We start from the raw sequence: 23723 nt of genomic DNA, 5'->3' as shown, positions 1-23723 counted from the left end.
TACTGCTGGCTAATGCTGCTATTTAAAAGTCTGTTATCACACTTGCCTGCAGCACACCTCTCCTCCACTCCGAGCTTCATTGATTGCATTAATTAGCATCATAACCGCACTCTTCTCACATCACTGATTCTTTCTAATAGGCAGAAGCCAAGGACCCCACATACTGCTCAAGGTGGGCGTGGTTTAAAATTGGGGTTTGTCCACAGGCTCCTCCCGTCCCCCAGCGCTCCCTCTCTGCTGCTGGGTTACAAGACTCCTGTGCATGTGAGCTGGTCATTCTTGACGTCCCTATCTCTCACTACACACTTTTCAGTTCCCTCTCTGAACTTTGCAAACAGACTCCACACAAGGGAACACAAACCAGCTCTGCAAGGTAAGAAACAGCCAGCATTGCATGTTCTTGCATGTTGTATAATTAAATATTTTCCCGTTTTTTGTCGTTGCACAATTATTATTTCATGCAATGAGTCATAGAGTCTGTTGCATGGCACTCTGTACTGTACCTGTGCTGGGCCAGTCTCTACATGCTCAGATCACTGTGCACAGACCAGTAAAGTTGGTGTTTAGTGACAATGCTACATGACTTTACTGTCAGTGACTTTGACGCAGTGTCACATCTAACCATTTATCCCAGTGTCACATGACAATACAGAACGATGCCCAATGATTACAAAAGACACTTTGTTCTTTTCACAAGTGATGGGGGATAACTTTCTCTGCTGGTTCCAAGCTATTTAAATGGATATTCTTGCCCCAGGTGTGGTATGCTAGAGCAATGGACACAGGAGTGCTCAGAGCTGAATGAAACAAACAAATGTATGTTCAGATGCAAGCGTGAAACTATTGCAGATCACTTTTATTTACTCAGTCTACACCAAATATATATTTCTGATATGCAATTAAGACAATATTCTACATTAATATATGTATTTCTTACATAATAAAGCCATTGGCTTTTGCATTATGCATTGACAGTCTACAGCCTCTGGTACATATGTCCCTCTGAAGTCACTAAGAACCAGCAGGACACAGAGACTTTAAAGACAGACCAGGAGCCACCAGTAAAGCCAGAGATCAATGGGTTCACAGAGCGCCACATGCCGTCTGAACTGTATTTACACTAGTCATGTTCTGTAGCCAAAAGGGCATAACGTAAAGAAGACCAATGAAATTGAATTCTTCTATGTCTTGAACACAGCAATAAAGTTGTTTTCAGACCTAAAACATGTGTCAGAGAGATGCTTATGGACATAATCACAGTTTGTCTGTCATCACCTGCCTGCTTGTTTTCAACAAAGTACCCATGACAACATCACGGCCAGTCATTGCACATTATGTGTCCCAGACGCTTTTATTCTAGGGATTTATGTGGGTTTAAGATGACTGTACTGATTATTAAATGTAAAATGGAAAAAGGCGTTGCTTTGTTGACATAACCCTTAAAAGTACCTCTGACTACACCTGCAGCTGCAGGCAAGACGTTAAGACCGAGTCAGGGTTTAGAAAACGAGAGAATGTGAACAAAAATGCACCGGTTCATAGTGAAAATCTGAAGTTCAAGGACACGCTTCACGCGTTCACAAGCCTCACCTCTGTGTGCGCCAAAAGTGGAACCACATGGTTAAACAAGTGTATCGGTTCTTGTATGATTAAAGCAATCAGGATTGTCACAGGAAACAGGAACCATCTGGGATATGTATTTATTCTTTGTTTTGGGCGGGTTTTGGACGCTTCATGTGTTTTTGGACTGCATCAACTGCATCAACAGAATGAGCCCTGAACTCTCCATCAGAAAGTGCTTGTAGCTGTAGTTTAAACATGTGGAAGTCATTTTAAATTGGATATAACAATGTACAAATGGTTTGCTTATGATCTCCATTAAAAAAAGAAATAAGTAAAAATCCCCTTCTCGAGATACTATATTGACTGACTCCTGATATGGATCTATTTGATTGATTTGGTAACATTTTGGGAAATACCCTTCCTGAAACAAATTAATAGTTGGATAGGAGTGGCATAGGAGTGGCATAACTATATAGCTTGAGATCATCTGTGGTTGGATTTATAATATCATACCTTTAAACAAATAGCAATCAACTAAACAGCTAAAAGAAATAGATCAATAAACCTTTTAGCCACCCTGAACATTTCAGTTTTGCTTTTAGTTTACCGATAATTATATTATTGCCCACTCTCTTGTCTCCTGGTATTTTTCTAATATGAGGGCAAAGCTTTTAGGAAAAACCAAACTGCTTACCTCATTTTCCATCCACAGGAAATGGCGTCTAAAGAGTCCACTGGATACAAGTGTCGCATTGCTCTGGTGCTGCTTCTCCTTTTGGGCAGCATCGCAGCTCTGATCGCTGTCACCGTCATACAGGACAAATGGAAATTTGATTCATACAGTACAGAGGTGAACATTCTTTTCATGTACATTTTAGAAAATATTTACAGACAATCTATATAAAAAGCTGGATCTACTGTTGTGATATTGAGTAGAGGAATGTGAGCATAGATGTTCTCCAGATGCTTTTTAGCAGGGGGTCCACTCATGACCCAGAAGGGGTTATGGCATGTTTCCTGACAGCTAACTGGATCACTTTTCTCTGTTATAGTATGGTATAGTGATAGATTCAGGCTCGTCTCGCTCAACTATTTACCTGTACGAGTGGCCCGGAGAAAAGCAAAATGAGACAGGGATGGTGAAAGAAGTTATCAGCTGCAAAGTCAGAGGTAAGAGATTACGAACAATAAAACCCTTTCAAAAACACGGCCCCTAAACTACTTATGCACTCACTTTATAGAGTGCATCGAGATTTGATTATAGACTTGTGCTCACAGGTGATGGAATCTCAGAGATGAAAGTTGATCCGGAGAAGGATGCTGCTTCGTGGAAGGCTTTTGACGCCTGCATGGTCAACATCACCAAAGCCATTCCTAAAGAAAAGCATAAAAAGACGCCTCTGTTTCTGGGAGCAACAGCAGGGATGAGAATGCTAGAGTAATACATTTTTAATGGTCGTACAATATAAAGCAAGAGTGTTTGGCTTGTTGTGTACAAGACATCTACAATGTTTTGTTCATTTTAAAGGGAAACGAATAAAACCAGGGCCAATGAAGTCATGAAAAGTCTCAGAGAGTATCTGAGCGCTCTGCCTTTTGATTTCCAAAACGCCTCCATCATCAGTGGACAAGAAGAAGGTCTGTATGGATGGATCACAGTCAACTACATCATGGATAACTTTTTTGAGGTAGGTTATGGCATTGTCTAGAGACCATTTTCATATAATCTAATGTAAGTGTTAAACTTCACCCTAAACCCTTTCAGTCTGTAAATGTAATGTTTCTATTTTTTGCGCCTGTTTTTTCTTTGCCAATTGACCAAAGACAAATAAACAAACTAAGAAGAGCAAACTGCAATAAACTCATGCAACAGCTTCATTCATCAGCTTTTTCTACCATTTCTTCTTTTCTTAGAGAACACTGGATTCACACACAACAGATAAAGTAACATTCAAAATACCTAAGAAGATTGTATGTCATTATTATTCAAATCAACAACAACACAGAGGAAGATTTAGTATCGTACTTGCACTGTCGATTAGATGCTTAGTGTCAAACAGCACAGACAGATCTCATGGAGTGGCAGACCTGGACTTGTAGGTGGATGGTATCTTCTATCTTTATTGACATGAGTTATATTCCCTACATCAGTTCAGATGTGTGCAGAATTCTGGCTCAGGACTGATCCAGAGCACATGCACCAAGCTCAGGACAGGATCAGGCCTGATGTCCCTGACCTGGACGGAAACACACCAGATATTTCTCATGCCTCATTCATTTCTTTATTGTTGCAGAAAAATATGTGGAACAAATACATGAGACCAGAAGGAGGGCAAACATTTGGATCCATGGATCTGGGTGGCGCCTCAACACAGATTGCCTTCGCAGTAGGAGAGAACTTCACTGGGGAAGATTACCTGCGCATCAAACTGTACGGCTACACGTACAACGTCTACACGCACAGCTTCCTCTGCTATGGCAAGAATGAAGCCGGGAAGAAAGTCTTGGATAAAATTGTTCAGGTAAAAGGATAATATGCAGTGTTTCTCCCTTGGGTTAAGATACATTTACAATTGGCTACAGTATAAGCACTTGCTTTGCAGATAGTGCGCAGCCAAACTCCATTAATGCCTAATTGAGAATTGATTAGTGAACAACGTCCGCCCTGTGCTGTAAATAAGCAACACAGTCAAGTGAAAAATGCATTATGTTATAAAGAGTATTGATCGCACATTGAATGTTAAGCATTTCTGTCTAAGAATATTGCACAAGCGCATAGTAACATCATGCATTAATAATACACTGCCTGTCCACCAGTCACCACAGACAAAGGGGCACACGCTCTAATATTTGGTGGGACCGCCTTTAGCTTTGTTTACAACACACATTCGCTGCAGCACAGTTTTAATAAGCTTCTGCAATATCAAAATGTTTTATACTATCCAGTGTAGCATTGTTTTTCACCTGTTGATCTTGTATTGACGATAAAGAGAGTGAAAACTGCACAAATCCTTCTCCAGCTCAAACATTGGTTCAGATCTGTAGTACATTAGTCTCTGCTTATCTTTAGATGTTTTCTCTGCTTAATGCCAATGATTTGACCCTTCGCAAACACACTGACATCTGTTCCATGACCACGGGATTTGTCTTTCCACATGGTTGTTTCAGTACTGAGAAGCCGCTCACTGCATCAGTTGGGTTGAAATACCCTGTTGCAGCTGAAAGATCATCACCTGCAGCAGGAGGTCTCCAGCAGGAGACTCGGCTCTACTGTATTTGCTTAGTTCAATCTAAATAACGACTTGGCAGTGTACGATAGTGCATGTATTTGCCTTGTGACTAATCCCTGAACAAAGACTGCAAATTTGGGCAAACCAACTAAAAAGACAAGCTCACACTAATCTCTGAGATAAGAACTATAATGGAGTATTCAAAGCTAATTACAACGTGCGAGTAGGACTGTGCAGTCTCCCCTCCATAATCTGAAGACAGGTAAATGACAGGTAAATCATAGAGGAAATAGTTGTTGGAAATAGTTTATTTTTCAATAACTGGCCTTGCTTTGAGGCTACGGTCTACATACTGCTTATACTTCCTACAGATGCTGGCTGCAACCCCATTATTGATTGTTTTAAATGACCTGTAGTAGTTATGATCTTCTGTTTTAGACATCATCCAGCCAAGACCTCATCCTAAACCCTTGCTACCCAATTGGTTTTAACATAACAATGAAAGCATCCGACCTTTACAACACACCATGCACAAAGATACCAGAGAAATACAGCCCGGACCAGGAGTTCTTCTTTGTGGGAGACGGGAACTCGGAAGAATGTAAAAAGTTCGTCAGGATGATTTTTGACTTCGACACATGCAACGCAGACCAGTGTTCTTTCAACGGAGTGGAGCAGCCGCCGGTCGTTGGACATTACATGGTAAAACAAAGAAAGTCACATACAGAAAAAGGTGCACGAAAAGATAATTCTTCTCTCTATTTTGTCAGGCGTATGCCGGATTCTTCTTTACGAGCAGAGCTATTGGTGATTTTGAGGATCTTGATAGCTTCAATGACGCAGTAAAGACATTCTGCCAAACGTCTTGGGCACAGGTTAGTTCAAACAAACAATCATTTACAACAACATAATGGATTAAACAACAATAACAACAACAACAACAACAACAACAACAACAACATCAACAACAACTCATTTCCAGCATCTTTTACACATTTTTGATAGTTTGTTTTAAGGCAAGGCAAGGCAAGTTTATTTGTAGAGCACATTTCATACACAAGGCAATTCAAAGTGCTTCACAGCAGGAAAAATGCATTCAAATCACAAAGAAATTACAGAAACAGAAATACAATAAAATTAACTAAATTAAAAATTATCAATCCAACTGATTTTCTAAACTAATAAAATCACAAACAAAAGAGAAGAGTGCAAAGAAAAAATCCTTTCAGTCATATGCGCAGCTAAACAAAACTGTTTTTAGCTTAGATTTGAACATTGTCAGAGTAGAAGCCTGTCTCACATCTTCAGGAAGACTGTTCCAGATTTTAGCTGCATAAAACTGAAACGCAGATTCCCCATGTTTTGTCCTGACTCTGGGCACCAGCAGGAGGCCGGTCCCTGAGGTCCTCAGAGTCCGAGATGGTTCATATAGCACTAACATATCCAAGATGTACTTTGGTGCTAGGCCATGGAGAGACTTGTACACAAGCAGAGCTGCTTTAAAGTCTCTTCTCTGAGCCACAGGAGCCAGTGCAGAGACCTGAGAACAGGACTAATGTGATGGTACTTCCTGGTTCTAGTCAGGACCCGAGCAGCAGCGTTCTGGATGTACTGCAGCTGTTTTACAGCTCGTTTGGAGAGGCCAGTGAGCAGGCCATTACAGTCTAATCTACTGGAGACAAACACATGGATAAGTCTCTCTAAATCTGGTTTTGACACTATATTTTTGATTTTGGCAATGTTTTTTAGATGGTAAAAAGCTGCTGATGTTATTGATTTGACGTGGCTATTAAAGTTCAAGTCTGAGTCCATTATTACCCCCAGATTTCTAACTTGGTTTGTAGGTTTTAGAGCGAGACTCTGGAGGTGACCGCTAACACTTTCTCTTTGTTTCTGTGGGCCAAAAACGATTATTTCAGTCTTGTCTGAGTTCAGCTGGAGAAAGTTGTTTTGCATCCACAAACTGATCTGTTGGATGCAGTGACAGAGTGAATCCACTGGTCCATAGTCACCTGCCGATAGTGAAACATAGATCTGAGTGTCGTCTGCATAATTGTGATAGGACACATTTTCACTGCGTATCAACTGACCTAACGGCAGCATGTAGAGGTTGAACAGAAGGGGACCCAGGACTGACCCTTGGGGCACTCCACAGGTCAGGGTCATGTGGTCTGAGACACAGCTACCAATTTCAACAAAGTACTTCCTGTCTTCCAGATAGGACCTTAACCAGTTTAGGGCAGTGCCAGTGATGCCCACCCAGTCCTCTAGTCTCTGTAAGAGGATCCCATGATCGACAGTGTCAAAAGCAGCACTCAGATCTAACAGAATTAAGACTGAGGCTTTGCTCGTGTCAGTGTTCAGGCGGATGTCATTTGTCACCTTGACAAGAGCAGTCTCAGTGCTGTGATGAGTTCTAAAACCTGACTGAAAAACATCAAATGAGTTGTTTATCAAGAGGAAATCTGTGAGCTGTTGGTAAACAACCTTTTCAAGGACTTTGCCCCAAAATGGCAGATTAGAGATGGGCCGGTAATGACTCAGTACTGCGGCATCAAGACTGCTCTTCTTTAGGAGAGGCTTTATGACTGCAGTTTTCAAAGACATTGGGAATGTTCCAGATTGAAGCGACATGTTGACTATGTGAGTGAGTGGTGCTAACAAACTGTTCAGCACAGACTTTAGAAATCTGGTGGGTAACACATCGAGGCAGCATGTAGATGAACTCAGACTGGTGATGATCTCATGGACAGTTTTGTCAGTTACTGGTGCAAAGTGAGTTAGCTCTAAGTGTCTTGGTGGTTTTAGGGTAATTTTTTGCATTGTGGGATTTATAGCATTTTTAATGCCCTGAACTTTGTCATTAAAGAATAATGCAAACTCATTACACTTGGATGTGGAAATGAGTTCTAACGGCAGCTGAGCTGGAGGGTTTGTTAATCTGTTTACTGTGGCAAACAGGACACGCGAGTTGTTACTGCAGCTTCCAATTATTTCAGAAAAATATCTTTCCCTAGTTCTACATAAGATTAGGTTGTACATGTTCAGCTTTTCTTTGTAAATCTCTTTTTGAACCTGGAGCTTTGACTTGCGCCATTTCCGTTCGGCCCTGCGGCACTCCCTTTTCTGTGCCCTGACCGAATCATCATTTCTCCACGGCGCCTTCTGCTTATTTTTAACCATTTTAGCCTTTATAGGGGCGATGGTGTCCAGAACATTCAAAACACTAGATGTAACAGAGTTCAACAAATCATTTACATTAGAACATGAGACATTTTCAAAGTTTATCATTTCCATAAACAGTGCACCTGTGCCATCACTTATGTGTCGCCTCTGAACAACTGCAGGACCAACCGGAGGTTGGGGAGAAACAGACAGGTCAAAGAAGACACAGAAATGATCAGACAGAGCAACATCGATCACATTAACATTTGAAATATTTACCCCCTTTGTAATTATGAGATCTAGAGTGTGTCCTTTGCTGTGGGTGGGGCCTCTCACATGCTGAGTAAGACTGAAGGTTTCAAGGACAGCATCAAGCTCTTTAGCGTTTCTGTCACAAATATTATCAATATGCACATTAAAATCACCTGTAATGACCAAACCATCAAAGTCTGTGCATATGACTGAAAGCATCTCAGTAAAATCATCAATAAAACTTTGGCAGTGCTGGGGAGGCTTGTATAAAACAATGAAGAGAATGGATGGAGACCGTTTTAGCTCCATTTTAAAGGATACATACTCAAATGATGAAAACACCCCAAAAGACAACCTGCGGGTAATTATTTCATCTCTAAAGACAGCACAGACTCCACCCCCTTTTTTGTTTTCTCGTGTTTCAGATTCAAACTTAAAGTTGGGTGGAGCAGATTCTATCAGAACTACATTTCCTGTGTTTTTGTCAAGCCATGTTTCAGTTAAAAGCATAAAATCAAGATTATAAGAAGAAATAAAATTATTAATTAAGAGATATTTGTTACATAAGGATCTGACATTTAGCACAGCAAGTTTCAGACTAGTTTCAGTGAGACTGGGCTTTATCTTTTCACAGGGAATATGAATCACATTTCTCAGATTGGGCCTGGCTCGCATTTTGTTTTTCCATCTGTGTGATGCTGTGACTACAGAAATAGCACTAGGGGGGGCTCTTTTTACATAGGGCCCCGGGTTGGTTTGATTTTTAATGTGACAATAAGTCCCGGCAACGCTGAGACCCAGTGCATCCTAGCTATGGGAGATACCAGGTGAAAGGCGAGGTTGGATGGGTGGTGGGGCTTTTGTAGCCAAGGAGAGTTTGGGACCAGGTGAGAGGCGAGGGGGGATGGGTGGTGGGGCTTTTGTTGGTGTAGTCGGCTTGTGCAGGGAAGAGTTGATACGTATTGACATAGCCCTTGCTATATTGGGCGTGAGTGGAGCCATCTTAATGCCTGATTTGATCAGACTTTCAAAATGGCTGGGAAGGCACATGGGTGAGAGTGGAGATGAGAAGGAGAATGATGAATCTTTAGTGGGAGTAGATGTTGCAGGGGGAACCCAGGGCTGGTGTGAAGGCAGGGGCGATGACAGGGATGTTGTTGGGCTTGTCACAGATGGGTCCAAGGCCTTTGAAGATTGTTCCTTTGCTGGAGGCGGTGGAGGTGAATGCGGAGCAGCTGGAGCTGAATCCTTTGCTGGTGGTGGTGGAGCAGCTGCTGATGAATCCTTTGGTGGAGGCTGAGGTTGTGGTGCTTTTGATGTTGAAACATTGGCTCGGTCTCTGGCTGATGGAGCAGGAATTCTTCTCTCATTCCTCTCTTCTCTAACTATCTGCTCAGGACCCTGTCCAGGCCCAGTCCAATGCCTCAGAGCGTGGAGCAGGTTCTCTGTCAGCACCCTCACTCCACCTCTGCATAGGTGGGGGCCATTTCTCTTAAACAGGTCCTCTCGTTTCCAGAATAGATAGAAGTTCTCAATGTAGTGTAGTCCTCTAGGGGTACACTCTTTGGACAGCCATGTGTTCAGCTGAAGAAGCCGGCTGAACTTGACTCCTGTCGATGTTTGGAAGAGGTCCTCTTATGAATGTTTTTTTATTGGAATTGACTTATTTTCAGGAATGTGGCTCTTAAATGACATTGTGAATTTACCGGTAATTTTCTTCTAAACATGATCTGTTTCTGTGTCTTCCAGTTGAAAAAAGAAAAGACCTGGATCTCAGATAGATTTATCAAGACTTACTGTTCTGCAGGCCACTATATCTTTTCCTTACTGACAGAAGGATACAAGTTTGACAATGCCACCTGGTCAAACATACACTTTGAAAAGGAGGTAAGTTTCAACAACACCACATCTAGACTGCTTTTTTGACTGATATTAGTATTTTTATTGTTCTTTTTCCTGTGATTCTTATATTATGATTATCTTAATTATATGTGAACAATAAATCATTAGAAAGATGATGAGTTACAAAGAGTCAGTGAAAAATTAAGTTAAAATTAAGTTCAAAATGACCCCAAAAGCTGTGCCTCTGGTGCAAAACGTTTTGAGTTTAAGTTTATGTGGGTGCATTCCTCAACATTTCTAAAAGTTACTTATGCACATGTACCCTTTATGTGTGAGAAATATATTGTCTTCTAGATAATATCAACACTGAAGTATTAAAATATTGAGTATACCACGTACAGTGTACTGACAGATTCTAGAATGATCAGAGTTGCGTTGACATGAGAATCCAATAACTATTGAAGTGTACATTTTTGTGGCCCTCCCTGTGCACAAGATATTTTTTGTCACATGGAACAAAGCAATACTTTATAGGTGACAATTTGATGATCTCACCATGGCGCCATTCACAGTTGCATATTTAGCACACACGCATGGGAACAGGACCACCAATCCCACACACAGGCCTAACTATTCGCACGCCAAAATCTGTACTTAGCAGTGTGTGGCTTCTTGTGGGGCAGAAGGACGCCCTGAGGACAAAGCAGATCGGACAAAGGAGTTCCCTCAGTCTGGAGATTCCCTGTCTCTCACTCATGAATCATAAAGATAACTCCTCAGAGACTCTGTTCCCAAAAGACACGACATTTAGCTTCAAACAAGGCGGGATTTCTCAACTGATGCTGGCAATAACCCATTTTCCGTTCCCCACTGTAGGGTTAGAGTTAACAGCATGTCACATGTCAAGTGATTGCTTGGCCTTTAACAACATGCACTGCATTCTTTAGTGCCAGAACTCATACTTTCCCTTAAGTTGTAACTGAATACAGCTTGGTCGAGACGTCTAATAATTTAGCAAAACAAGTCCAAAGTAAATAATAATCAAAAAGTTAAAGGAGACATAAGTAAATGTATGTGCTTTTAATGATATAACCATGTTCCCTGATCTTAAAGTTATATTTTATTGAGTGAAACATGAAACCTGATTGGCCCATGCATTCACCCACTGTTCTTTACTTACTCACGATTATCTAAAATGTCAAGTAGCCATTTTTCAGCAATAAAAACATGTCGATAATACAATACACGTAGATAATACAAATCTGCGGCTCGCTACGTTCAAATGCCTTTAGAAAAAGGAGGGGTCTGTCAGTTTTGAACAACAAGTCAATCCAGTCCAAGTTAATACTGCAGTTTACCATGGACAACATTCAAAATCATGGCCCACATATGTTATAGTTTGATATTAAATCGCAGAAACCTTTCCCATTTTCGTCCACAGATAAAGAACACAAGCATCGGGTGGAGTTTAGGCTTCATGCTAAGTCTTTCTAACATGATGCCGTCCGACGTGGAGAACATCTACCCCATGAAACAGCCTCTCTTTGCTGGACTTGTTTTTCTATTCTCAGCCCTCACCATTATAACCCTGGTGATTGTCTTCATCTTCTGTGTGCGCACCTGCTACTGAGATCCGGGGAAGAAAAGGAATGAATGAAAAGAATTGGCTTGAATGCTGCAGTGGCGTGTACCAAAAGCCCCTGGCATATAACTTTACATCAGGAAGCCTCAGGGATGTTGAGTGAAGGGATCTTTTTTGAATAAATTGGCATTATCAGTAACAAAAGGGGTGTAGATATTGACAGGATGTGCACTCTGGATGAATGAACGCACATGTGGACTCAAAGGAGCTCATTTGTCAGTTTGTGTATTATTACTAATTGCTGTATCTATTGTGCGCTTGGTACAAATAATAATACCACATTCTTGGCACTGAAGTCAACACAAAATGTACCTGTCAATGAAAACTGTGGAGAACTTTCTTTTATATTGTCATCAGCTTAATAATGTCAGATAGACACTGCTAAACAAACCCTCCATGTGTGTACTTCAACTTTATCCCGTTGCCGGTTTGAACATTCCCGCAAACTACCTGAAGCAGAGATAAATAGTGAAAAAATAAAGAAAAAATAAAGAAAACATTTTAAAAAACAGTATGTCATAAACTCTTGTAATTATTCCAACTGCATGTAAATACGTTAATGTTTTTTTTTTTTGCGGAATGTCATTCTTGTCTTGTGTATTGAGAATGCCAAACCAGCAGTAAAGTGATCAACAGCAGTGATGAGCAGCTTTAGTAGTTTGTATGATTCCTACGTTTGACTCTCTGCAAAAAACAAAATGTTGATCTTACTTCCGGGTCCAGCCCTATTCATTATAATGGCATTTTGGTGATTTTTAACTTGCTCTATGTTGTTGAATAAAGCGTTTTGAAAATGTAAAATTGTCATCATCATTTTTAGACATGGGGTTTCCATTAAAATAATTATACAAGCTGATATATTAATTCATTTTCTACCACTTGTTCCTGTTTGGGGTCAGGGGTGACTGGAGCCTGTCCCAGTGACTTTGAGCCTTAGATGATATTATTTCATGTGAAACAAAGTCAGGCCCCTGCTTTGTATTAAATTCATCAGGCTCAGACAAACTGCTGTTTGGGTCAATGAAATGTGGACTTATGATGTCACACTTAACAGTCCCATCCCACACTGCACAACAGTGTCATCTAGTGGACAAACACTGTACCACTAGCATTCTGGACCCATGAATGCCAGCTGTTTGAAACATTTTTATTGAAAGATTTGTCTAAAAAGAAAACTAAAATAAAACAAAATAGACATTTCAAACTACAGCAATATCCACTGGTTCTACAGACACTCTCAAAATCACAACTTGAAAGACATGGGAGGCATGTGACCAAGCAAATAAAAAAATAGCATCATCAAAGTTATTTCTGTTGCATCCTCTTTTACACACCTGTACAAAAATCTCATAAATACTACTCGCATTTCCACTCTACTTCACTCTTAACTTTCAATAACTTATTTTCCAATAGATGTTTGTATCTTCCCAGTTTTGGTTGAATGGTGGTTGAACTCCTTTCCGCCCTGTAGCTTCCTGTCGTTGGTGTGTGATGAGTAGACGGGGCGAGGCAGAGAATGGGAAACCTCTCCGCACTTGTTTTTTTCAATAACTATTACTGTGAACAATCTTTTAGGGGAATGCGCATAAAAACGTGCAGCCTACTACGCGACTAACCCCCAACACCAAAAGGTTGTGTTAGCAGCTCACACAGAAGAACATCAACATCAAAGTAAACATCTTTGTGATTGGCTGAAATGATCTGAACAAAATGCCCTTTTTCTTTTGCAGAGATCCCTGCTCATATTTCAAATGGCTTATGTTGGTCCGCACAGCAGCCTAAAGCATCATAACATGAAATCACATTACATAACTCAATTAAGCTGTCATAATTAGAAACAGCATTTTAGTCGGTCCATTAAGCTTGTGATTTGGCTGCTTACAACTGTAAAACTAGACACCAATGAGAACTTTTTTATTTTTTTTCTATTTTCAGACAATACCAGCTCACATCTGATTGCATGAAAACATCTTGAGGCATTTGTATATTAAGACCTACTGCATGTCCCTAGATATCTCCCACAACAGAATAACAAAAAAACAAGTGGAAAAAGCAAATAAAGAAGCGGTCTTCAATGTCTAGCGTCTTCGTCTTTGGTATAAAATATGCCACCTGTAGGCTGCACTTGATCAGCCTCTACAAGAACTATTGCTTTTTTGCACATTGAAAAATCCTAGCTGTTTTTTCGGCTTTTACTGAGAAATGCTTGTCACGCAAGATGCAGGCAAAGCAAAATGTTTTCAAGGTACGACAAGCAAAAGGATGACAAAAGCAAGCACAAATGGCATGGGAAATAACAAATGTCCGTGAAGTTGTAGGAAGCAGAACTCTTCCCCAAAAATGTCTTGAATTTTAAAAGTCTTCTTTACAAACACATCATTTTTGCCTGTACAGTCAGCTTCTCAATGCTTTTCTTTAATTATACTATTTTGTCAACACAAAAAGGGAAACTTCTTGTTCCCAGCATTTCAGAAAATTAAGGCAATAAAGATTTACCAAAACATTTATATCCTAAAAAACTACTCAAATCATAAAAACGATGATGCAGCTTCATATGAAAGGAAGACGACCTTTGTTTTTCTAGACTGCTGCCTGTTTCACCTTTCAATTTTTTCTTGAATAGAATAAAAAAGTCTTGAAAATCTACCTGGACATTCAATTTTTTTTCTGTACAGATTCTAGTGAAGTTGTCTTCTCACAGAGGCAACATCCAACGTCTCTTGATGAGAAATGATAAAAGTTGCACAGTCCAACAGTTCAGTTTCTTTTTCCTAAAATTTCTTCTGATAAGAAACATTTTTTCTTCATTTTTGTCTTTTTTGTTTGTGCACAGTGGAAGCTTTCTCCTCAGTACTGTCCTTGTCACTGTTTCCGTTTGATTCCCCTGGTCACCAGTGCAGTCCTTCTGAGGGCAATGCAGCAATGAGCCTCACCAGCCGCACCTTATCTAAGACAAAAGCAAGAGTTACAATGTAGACAATGTTCCAGCTTTGAGATTGTGCAATGACAAACAACCACATCAATATTACTACCAAAAATGCATAGATCGTTCATTTTCAAGCATTTGTATATTTCTGTTATACTTTCATAGCATCACATCCCATCGAGGTGCAAACTCGATTGTGGCAGAAACTTTTAAAGACACAATTAAATCCTTCAAAAGAACAAATAATTCAAAAGAAAGTGCATTGACATTTGTGAATTTGATTTGTGATCGTTGTGAGCCAAATTAAATTATTGTAGGAGCAGCCCATTAAATTATTATGGGATTATCAGAAATGTATGTATCTTATTACTTACTAAATCCTACATCACTTTGATTTCATAACTTCTTTTAGTCATTGTGGTGCATTTCTTAAGTCGAATAGTGAATAGTGCCCACGAGAACCCCTAAGTTTCTATCAGAAGATGGTGTATTAATTGTTAGGCTGTAGTGAACAATAAATGATGATTAAACCAACAGTACTTTTAACACCTCTATAAACGCCATATTGAACTTATCCATCCGTTAAATGTAAGTGGTAGGAATATTCTATAGTTAGCATTCATAAACATACATGATCTCCAGTGCATCCACCATCCAACTGCGTTTCATGTAATGCAATAAAAGTGATCTCTTTAGTATCGAGCGTGACTGCTGGTGTATATTTCTGTAACTCTATACGCACTTAGTCTGCTGGTAAGAATAGGCGGTGGTGTGGTCCCCCGTGCTCTCCACTGATAAAGGCTGCTGTCCGCTGGCGTTCTGTGAAGAGGGGGCATTCTGTGGAGAGGCCTCTGTCACCACGCCCTGGAGCAGAAACAATCACACAATTCACTCTTCTGACAGACTCCATTCACTTTGAGGAATAATGCGTTTGCTTCTCGGAAACTGAATTAACATATCATCGAACAGATCATATCATATCAGATAACTATTAAAAAACAAAAAAGGGGAAATGAGTACAGATACATAAGTGGATATTAAGAATGTTAAGCTCAATTGCATAAAAACAATAAACAATAAAGACATAAGAGAGAACTAGAACGAGAAATCAATACTTGACACGGATTTCTGTATCAAATGATAATAAAACGTATTTTCAAGTCTGTGGTTCAAGTCACTACTTTTAATATTTATTCTTTTTTAGGGTATTATTGATTTTGACCACACAGCTCTAATATGTTGTGATCACTTATATATTTATATAAAAGCTTTCAGGTGGGAGTAGGTCACCTATGTGCAAGTCACGAGTCCCAGTCACGTGGGTTAAGTAAGTCTCATCAAGTCTTCATGCATGCAAGAGTCGCATTCTTCTGATAATATTCCTTTTTATGTTCGGATAATTTGACTTGTAAACACACAGGAATTGAAGAAACTTCTGAATGTGTCTGAAAGTGCAATATGTAAAGCCAAAAGGTTAAAACACTGAAACAATAATGTAAGGCAGGGGGGTGGGGGGGGGCACTCCCAGAAAACAAGGAAGAAAACCTTTGAAACATGGTATGATTGTCTGCAAATCCTGGGAGATGAATGTAGTCAAATGTATTTAATGTTTCAGTGAATGGTTCCCCCATAAAGCCCCAGCCCTTGTATGCTCTGATCCGCCCCTACTCAAGCTGCACTGAGCTCGCAAACTGAGTGGATTGTGGCTACAAAAATATAAAATTCTCTGCCAACTTCAGTCCGGACATTTGCCCGAGGGATAACCAAAGTGAAATACCGAGGTTGAGTTTTGTGTTACGCATCGGTGCGAACAGTGTTGCTGTGCTCAACACTTCTATGGGCCACACAGCATTATGTCTGTGATTGGGTATTTTTGAATGAGGTCTCAGACTTCAATTAAAAGCTATTTTCTGCAAAGATGGAATATTGTTGGAGTCTGGCTCTTACCTTTTCAGTTTTTTTCTGGAGCTGCCAGTGCTCAGTTATTGAATGTTGTCCATGAATGTTATTGTGTGGTGCTTTTGTCTTGTGTTTTTGGCCCATACAAATAACAGCAGCATTTCTACCAACAAATCAGTTTTTTTATCTGGTTCTTGAGGCCTGTTTGGCTAGCCTTCTTCCCACACGACTGGATAAACACAGTGACTTATCAGTGCTGATTTCTTCTCACTGGGCGTGGTGGTAAGTCATCCTTAGGTTTTGGCTGGGTCTGGTCTGATCAATTCCACCGCTGAAGGCAACTTCGGATCTCTGACATGCAAGTTTCCAGATTTCAGCGTCTGTGCTGTCGTCTTGGCAACACGTAGCTTCTAGCCTTTTGCGAGTGAATGTTACTGGCCATCTGTTTTCTGTTGCTTCTGTCCTCAGAAACACTTGGGGGCTCAGACGCCTTAGGAGCTGGGTTCTATTTGCGGGCTGCTGAGCAGAGAACGGATTGGTCTCAGCGGCAAGCAGTGATTTGGGACACTTGTGTGGTATGAACTGAAGGTGACGCTTCGGCCGGGGTTCCACGGCAGACTAGAGGAGATCTCCGGTCTAGATTTTATATTATGCTATTCTAAATTTCATGGTGTTACTGTGTTTTTCACTACATGCTGTAGTGATTTTTACAATATGCACAACAAATCTCTCTCTCTCTCAAGTCAACAAATGACAGCAGTTCAACAGACAATAGCTCTAATAGACCGGGGTTTAGTACAGATGTGCCACAAGTGCTTTCAGCTACAGCCATAAAGCTTTTAAATGTATCCTCTGAAGACCACTGTGGGTTGCAGTGCAGACAGTTGCCTCGTGTAATAGGCTCAATAAACAAGAGCTTGTGTGTTCTTACTTCCACTGTGATGGCAGAAGCAGGCACTGCAGTGTACTGGGGAATGTAGGTTCCTTGCATAGGGGCAGTGGCTGCAGCAGACATGTACTAGAGAGAGGGCACAAATCAGATGTCATAAAATTAGATTATTTTTTTTTTTTTAATCATAAATTACACAGAGAAGTATGAATAGTTAATTATATTGCGGTAGTTAATTAGCTAATAGCTAAAAAAGTGGTACTATAATAATCAACATTGCAGAAACATTTGGAATATCTGCAAGTGTAGTTAATTTTAATTATCCTTTTACTATTGCTAAAAATAGTATTTTAAAATTACGAAGGTCACATAAATACAAGAGATGAACTCACATTTCCCGAAGTGCCCAGAGACAAGTGGTTCATCTGCTGCATGAGTGGAGCCATTACACTGGACGGGTGCAGGGACAGACTGGGCTCGATGGCTGCTGCCGGAGTGATCACAGCACCCTGAGGCAAAGAGAGGACACAACAGAAAGAATGTTCAACAACAAGACTAACAGACAGTTATGTTCTGTCAGGGACGGAAAATAAGTGTCAAGGATAAAACAGCAACACTAAGAACAAAAAGGTCCAGTTAAAATGATAGAAAAGGACCATGTTATACAAACAAAGCGCATTGACAACCTTCAGATGTGATTTGAACCAGCTACCATTTGGTTAGATGTAGAGGGTGGAAATATATAAAAAATGTAATAAATCTTGTGAATGTTGTTTTGAAGATATGCTAAATTTAAATATTGAGTATATTGTTTACAGTGAAAAATGCTACAGAATGTTGGATATAAAAGGGATATTTCTGCACTTTTTACAGACACATTTGTATGATAATGAAACCTCAACTAATCTGTATTTTTTAATAGATAATGGCAACCTTATAAAGTTAAAAAGGTGAGTGTGGTGTCAGAGGAGAATAGCATGTCTTGAGAGCGCTTGCTCCTGGATACAGCAGAATCCTTTTACAGTAAACCTCTTCAGTGTGAAGGGCTTTGACACGGCCTAACACCTTGATGCTCCGTGCTTCAGACTGCAGTGCATCTCAACCCCAGCTCTGTCTGACTTAACAGGGCCCTCCTCTCACCATGTGAAAGAAAAGAGGGGTTATTGGCGAGAGCCGTTGAACTACACTTCCCATAAGCCACACAGGGGAGACTGCTGTCAGTATGAGTAGAGACAGCAGTCAGCACTTGTGCCTGTTGAGATGCTGGAGGAACACAGGTATTAAATTTAGGTGTTTTAGAAAACACTGCAAGTTCTTTGGCAGCCATCGCGCCCTGGAGAGGTTCACACATACACTGTAAACACACTGAGTGATGAAAGTTGTGGCAGTTTGAAGTCTTCTTCTTGGATGCACATAGAGCACGGAGCTGAGGAGCGGCTGTTCAGTGGAGAGGCATTTGTTTGTGAGAAGCACACAAACAGAAAGAGATATGAGTCAGGCGTCTGTGGTGATGGGGAGATATGCTTGACTGTATGAAATAGCATCTGTGCAAAGCTTTTTATATCAACGGTAAACACATGGGTCCAACAGTATAAACATGTACTTCTATTACATCCATTATATAATATTAATAATGGACAGCCAAGTAAGAAATAGGGTCAGTCGAGCACAATTCTTGGTCTCCTTTAAGATTGTTAAGTTAGTCGGTTGGCAAAGTTAGGTCCTGGTTTGAGTACGAATGTTCTTTTTTTTTTTTTTTTTTTTAATTGATTTTGCATTTAAAGACACCACATAGTGCACTCAAAACATCAAAGCAATATAATCATAAGTTACATAAACGTATACATATCTATATACACATATACCGGTACATGTACATGTATATACACATCAGGTGCTGTAACATTGGTACCCACCACTTGACCGAGGAACCTAGCATCCCAAACTGAGGCCCACCCCAACTGGAACCAGCGCCGAGGGCAAACGCACGGGCAAGCCAACACCGGACCCCCCCAAGTAACTTCAGGGCGGCCCCGACCCATGCCGGATTCAGTACTGATCCACAATGCGGAGCACACAAATGTTCTTTGATCATAAACGCATCTCCAGCACTTTACAAAGAGTCTGGTTTTATCCCAGGGTGTGATTCGACATGTGGTTGAACAAATCTGTATCAGAACAAGCGTAGCTGCTTATGAGAATAAAACAACATTGCATATTTCTGCTGGATCAATTACTGTTTTTTTAAATGTATTAATCAACTAGTTAAACAATGATTTGCATTGAATTATTTAAAAACATATTTTTAACCAAATAAAAGTTCAAATATGGTGACTGCAGCCTATTTACGAATAACGTGTAATATTGACTCAAATCTGAAATAGTTCTTAATAATAATTCTTTCCCCCCCTTAATAGTAAGTAAAACTAACATCCTGGACATTTTCTGGTCTTAAGTATCACACAAGAGACAAGCATGAATCTACAAATCACAGCACCGACAGCACTGGCTTAGGCAGGTAGATTTTCCACCCAAATCTGCTTAAATCCACTGCATTTTATCCAGCAATAATGCTTTCTTTCAGGTAATCATTTCTCATTCTGCATAATTCTTCTTCTGTTCATTGCCTCCAATCTCACAGCAGGGGTTCCCAGGCGTGGGAAAGCAGCATTACAAAAAGATGAGGGGGAAAGAAATGCATTGACTAATTGACGGCGTTGATTTATAGCAGAACAAGTGTTAGACCTGCTATCTCTGCGTGTGTCTGCATCGTTCAATTTATTTTCTGTGATGATTGTTTAACTCAGTGCAACGCCAGTCTAATGCTGTGTGTGTTTTGTTCTTGGGTAAATGCAAGACAGGCAGTTCCTATTCCCTCGAGGACAGGAGACAGACAAAAACAAAATCGGATTCAACTTTGAACTGGATCTTTGTGTCTCCTCTCCTTCTATTCTCTGGCTGTCATTTCTCCAGAGCAGGAGCATAAAGCAGACTAGCAGAACGCTTTAGGCGCCTGGTGCATCAAAACACAGCATTAGTGGTAATAAGGTGCGATTATGGAAAAGAGCTTTAGTAGAGCCGCAAACGCAATACTTTGTTAGCATTTTTTTACAGGAAAGAAAGTCATGTTTTCCTTTGCTTTTCCTGGATTACTAAAGCAAAAAGAGTGAATTGCACATTAATTTGTTATTGGTCAAATGCTCTTCCTTCCAATCCTCTCCAAGAATTAAGTTTAGTTTAGTATAGACAAGATTTCACATTTTTACTTAAAAAGACAGACAAGTATTGTGAAAGCCCCTTTTCTATGCAAGGTTAAACAAAGAAAGGTAAAACACAACGAAACAGATTATATTATTCTCCTCCCAGAAAAGAAAAGAACAATCAAAATCAAATGATTCATTTCGAGTTCAGAGTGAAAGGCTTTGTTGAGCCACTGTTGAGATGGCAAAGTATAAATTAATTTAAAATGTTTATCTAAAAACATAATTCCTTAGAATACTTTTTGAATTGAAGGGTCTGTATCATAGCCATGAATAATAAATAATCATGTGTCATGAGTTGTATATGCATACAGTATGTGTGGAATCCTCATTTTGTTACTGCACCTTCCATTGTCTCTTCGCACAGTCTTAACATTGCAATTTAAATCAGGAAGATGTGTAATCCCAATTCTTTGTGCGGCTCATTAAGGGCCGCCCCTAAAAGCTGTGTGCTCATTCTGATGCATTCATTTCCTGTAGGGGAATTTGTGAGTAATTACACACAAAGACCTCCTCTCACTAATTAAGATGTAACGACGCGGAGTTCAAGTAATCTGGGCGTTTCACCAAGACTCAGAAGCGAGCTGGTCCTCCAGGCTCTCCACGGTACGTCGAGGTGTGTTTATAGAGATTAAACACTGAAATGCTGCACTATTCTGATTGGGGAGTGGTAAATACAATTATGGGAATCTAGGCTTGGGCACAAAAGGTTCTTAATAAAAGGATTTGTTCATTCTTGTGCCATTCATGTTGTGTTTCGAAATAAAGAAGTAAATTTAAAATTCACATTTGCCTGAAATGAAACAGAAAGTCAGTACATTTGCAACTGTAGAAGATGACAAAGCCCTCATTTGAATAGCTGTGGTAAATGTCTTTATTCTCCTCACATACATACACATGCACACTCAAAGAAAAGACGCTGATTGCAGCTCTAATGTGCTCTACGCTCATCGACACGCATTCAACAATAATTATAACATTGTTTCACTGAACACCATTATAGGCTATATCATGTGTCCAATCAGCAGCAGAGATCATTGCATTCCATGGATTCCTTACAGTCTAAAGTTAGTGTTAATCCACTAGAATTTGTTCCCTCCACAGTTAGATATATCGTTGGCCACGGGACATTTTACAGTGTGCAACAATAGAAAAGTTTGCAGTGCACTGAGGGGGCACAAATGAAGCCAGCACTATAGCACCGAATTTGAGCGCTGTGTCTCTCCGTATGTGTCAACTCCCTGATGCAGTCTTCATTTGTCAAGCCCCTGTGTACCCTGGAAATACACCAACCCGCCTTTTAGTTTTTGCAGCCCGACCATTTTTTGCACAGGGGAGACAGAAAATCACATCATCCAATGCAGATCTGACATGCGTTTGCGAGATTTGTTTTCTTCCCTTTTGTTCCAGATGTTTTCTTTGTAATCCTGTATATATTCTGTGAGTTTGCTCCTCACTCTGCTGGCCCCGCTCTGTCAAATATACACAAGCTCTATTTATTTATATGTGCTTTATCCCAGCGCTTATTCTCTGCTCCCTGCTCACGTAAAAATGTAGGAAGTCATATCAAGGCGCCTGCCAAATAATTAGATGGGACATTTGTTTGAAAGCACATTTACACAGGAATAATCTCCCCTCCCAGAGCCATCGTTTGAATCAGACGCCACAACAGAATGCTCTAGGAGTTGGCAGTTGGACAGATGGGAGAACAACAATGAGATAGTAGAAAGTCTGAGAGGGAGTTTTATGAAATTCAAATAAAGGTGTATCATTCCTCCTTAAAGACACTGGCAAGGAGAGTGACCAGTCTGGAGCTCGACAAATCTAGGTATAAGAATAAACTTCAGTAAAAATAAGTAATTGGAGACATTTTGATGCAATACCATTTTTTTTTTCTCCACTTTTTTAATGTATTTTTTTAAGCATAATTGGATATTTCAATGACTGAAAAACTGTACACTAAAATCTCAACCTTGATCTGTATGTTCAGGGGTAGTAGCTCTTAAAATGCTTACTTAAAATATTACAAATAATGGTACTACTTTAAAATATCTAATTAGCAAGAAAGCATGAACAAAGACTTAATTCATAATGAACAAATAGTTTACTGAGAATGATTCAGGCTTTGTAACTACAATAGGCGTTAGGGTTAATTAAGTTGTAACTAAGCCTGAATCATTCTTTAGAAACCATTATGAATTAAGTCTATGTTTATGCTTTAACAAAGTGTAGTTTTTATAAAGTGTTACCAAATGAATATACTAACCATTTTGTGTGCTTTTTTAATCATTTCTAACTGTAAAAGTCTTATCCATCTTTTCACAGCTCTAAAACTTCAGCCCACTCTTTTGCACGGTTAATGGATAAAGGACAGTACAGCGCGGCCCTTATGTAAGGCTTATGTACGGCTGATGGAGCGTTGAAGCCTGCTCTGTACTGTAACAAGTGAAATGGAGCAGAACAGAGCTGTGCAGGTAGAAAGTGTCTGCAGATGTTGGAAGAAGTCCAAGGCAGAAGCACTGATGAGATCCTCCACAATATTCTGAATACAAGTGAAGCCAGCTGGAAATTATGTTCTCAAAACACCGGGTGCCAGGACTATTTCTCAATTATAGAAGAAAGTGTTTGATAAATTAAACACAAAGTTTCATTTAAAAAGTAAAACATAGAACAGGGAAATGTTGAAACAATCTAGTACTTACGCTGCTTTGTATTATTTGCATGGATATATTTGGAAAATAGTTGATTTATACCAAAATGCATTCCTATGATACATGTATATATTTAAATGCAGTTTCTGCCCTTCACAATTGCTGACAGATAACACTTTGACAATGAATCAATGCTTCTTCTGAGCTACAACATTCTTCTGTCTGTATAAAGTTCATGACATTACTATATCACAGCAAAGTGAAGACTGATCCCACTGAATTATAAACCTAGAAACCAATTAAAATGTTCTATTTTGAGGAAATTGTTTGGTAGGTTCAATATCCCTGCTGTTTCTTTCTCTACCAGCAGGAGGCGACATGTTCTCGTGTATTGTATCGGGAGC

General features: G+C 39.9%; 2 protein-coding genes across 2 annotated transcripts in view; one reads left to right on the top strand and one right to left on the bottom strand.

Moving 5' to 3' along the window:
* The first annotated feature begins 246 nt into the window (after positions 1–246).
* entpd3 (ectonucleoside triphosphate diphosphohydrolase 3) lies at positions 247–11810 on the top strand. Its single transcript, XM_072461444.1, has 10 exons — positions 247–373; positions 2276–2413; positions 2616–2733; positions 2842–3001; positions 3092–3251; positions 3858–4085; positions 5232–5495; positions 5564–5668; positions 9960–10097; positions 11494–11810. The coding sequence occupies exons 2-10, from the start codon at positions 2279–2281 to the stop codon at positions 11680–11682; spliced, it is 1497 nt and encodes a 498-aa protein (XP_072317545.1). The 5' UTR covers positions 247–373; positions 2276–2278; the 3' UTR covers positions 11683–11810.
* Positions 11811–12827: 1017 nt separating this feature from the next.
* Positions 12828–23723, bottom strand: part of LOC140374518 (RNA-binding motif, single-stranded-interacting protein 3-like) — a 142170-nt gene continuing 131274 nt past the window's right edge. The window contains exons 11-14 of the mRNA XM_072461445.1: positions 17801–17917; positions 17451–17537; positions 15363–15484; positions 12828–14641 (exon numbers count right to left, since the gene is read on the bottom strand). Coding sequence (XP_072317546.1) covers positions 14638–14641; positions 15363–15484; positions 17451–17537; positions 17801–17917 — 330 coding nt within the window. The 3' untranslated portion in view covers positions 12828–14637. The remainder of the gene's footprint in view (positions 14642–15362; positions 15485–17450; positions 17538–17800; positions 17918–23723) is intronic.

The sequence above is a fragment of the Eucyclogobius newberryi genome, unplaced genomic scaffold (assembly GCF_026437365.1).
Source record: "Eucyclogobius newberryi isolate DKJ021-1_F unplaced genomic scaffold, fEucNew1.0.hap1 SCAF_3, whole genome shotgun sequence".
Lineage (NCBI taxonomy): Eukaryota > Metazoa > Chordata > Actinopteri > Gobiiformes > Gobiidae > Eucyclogobius > Eucyclogobius newberryi.
Note: the sequence above shows the minus strand (reverse complement) of the source record. Positions and strands in the feature narration are given on the sequence as shown.

Excerpts from the sequence above, each read along its gene's own strand:
- entpd3 (XM_072461444.1), top strand. The coding sequence starts at position 2,279 with ATGGCGTCTAAAGAGTCCACTGGATACAAGTGTCGCATTGCTCTGGTG. Across the intron at positions 4,086-5,231 it reads TCTTGGATAAAATTGTTCAG|ACATCATCCAGCCAAGACCT; the intron begins GTAAAAGGATAA and ends CTTCTGTTTTAG. Across the intron at positions 10,098-11,493 it reads ACATACACTTTGAAAAGGAG|ATAAAGAACACAAGCATCGG; the intron begins GTAAGTTTCAAC and ends TTTCGTCCACAG.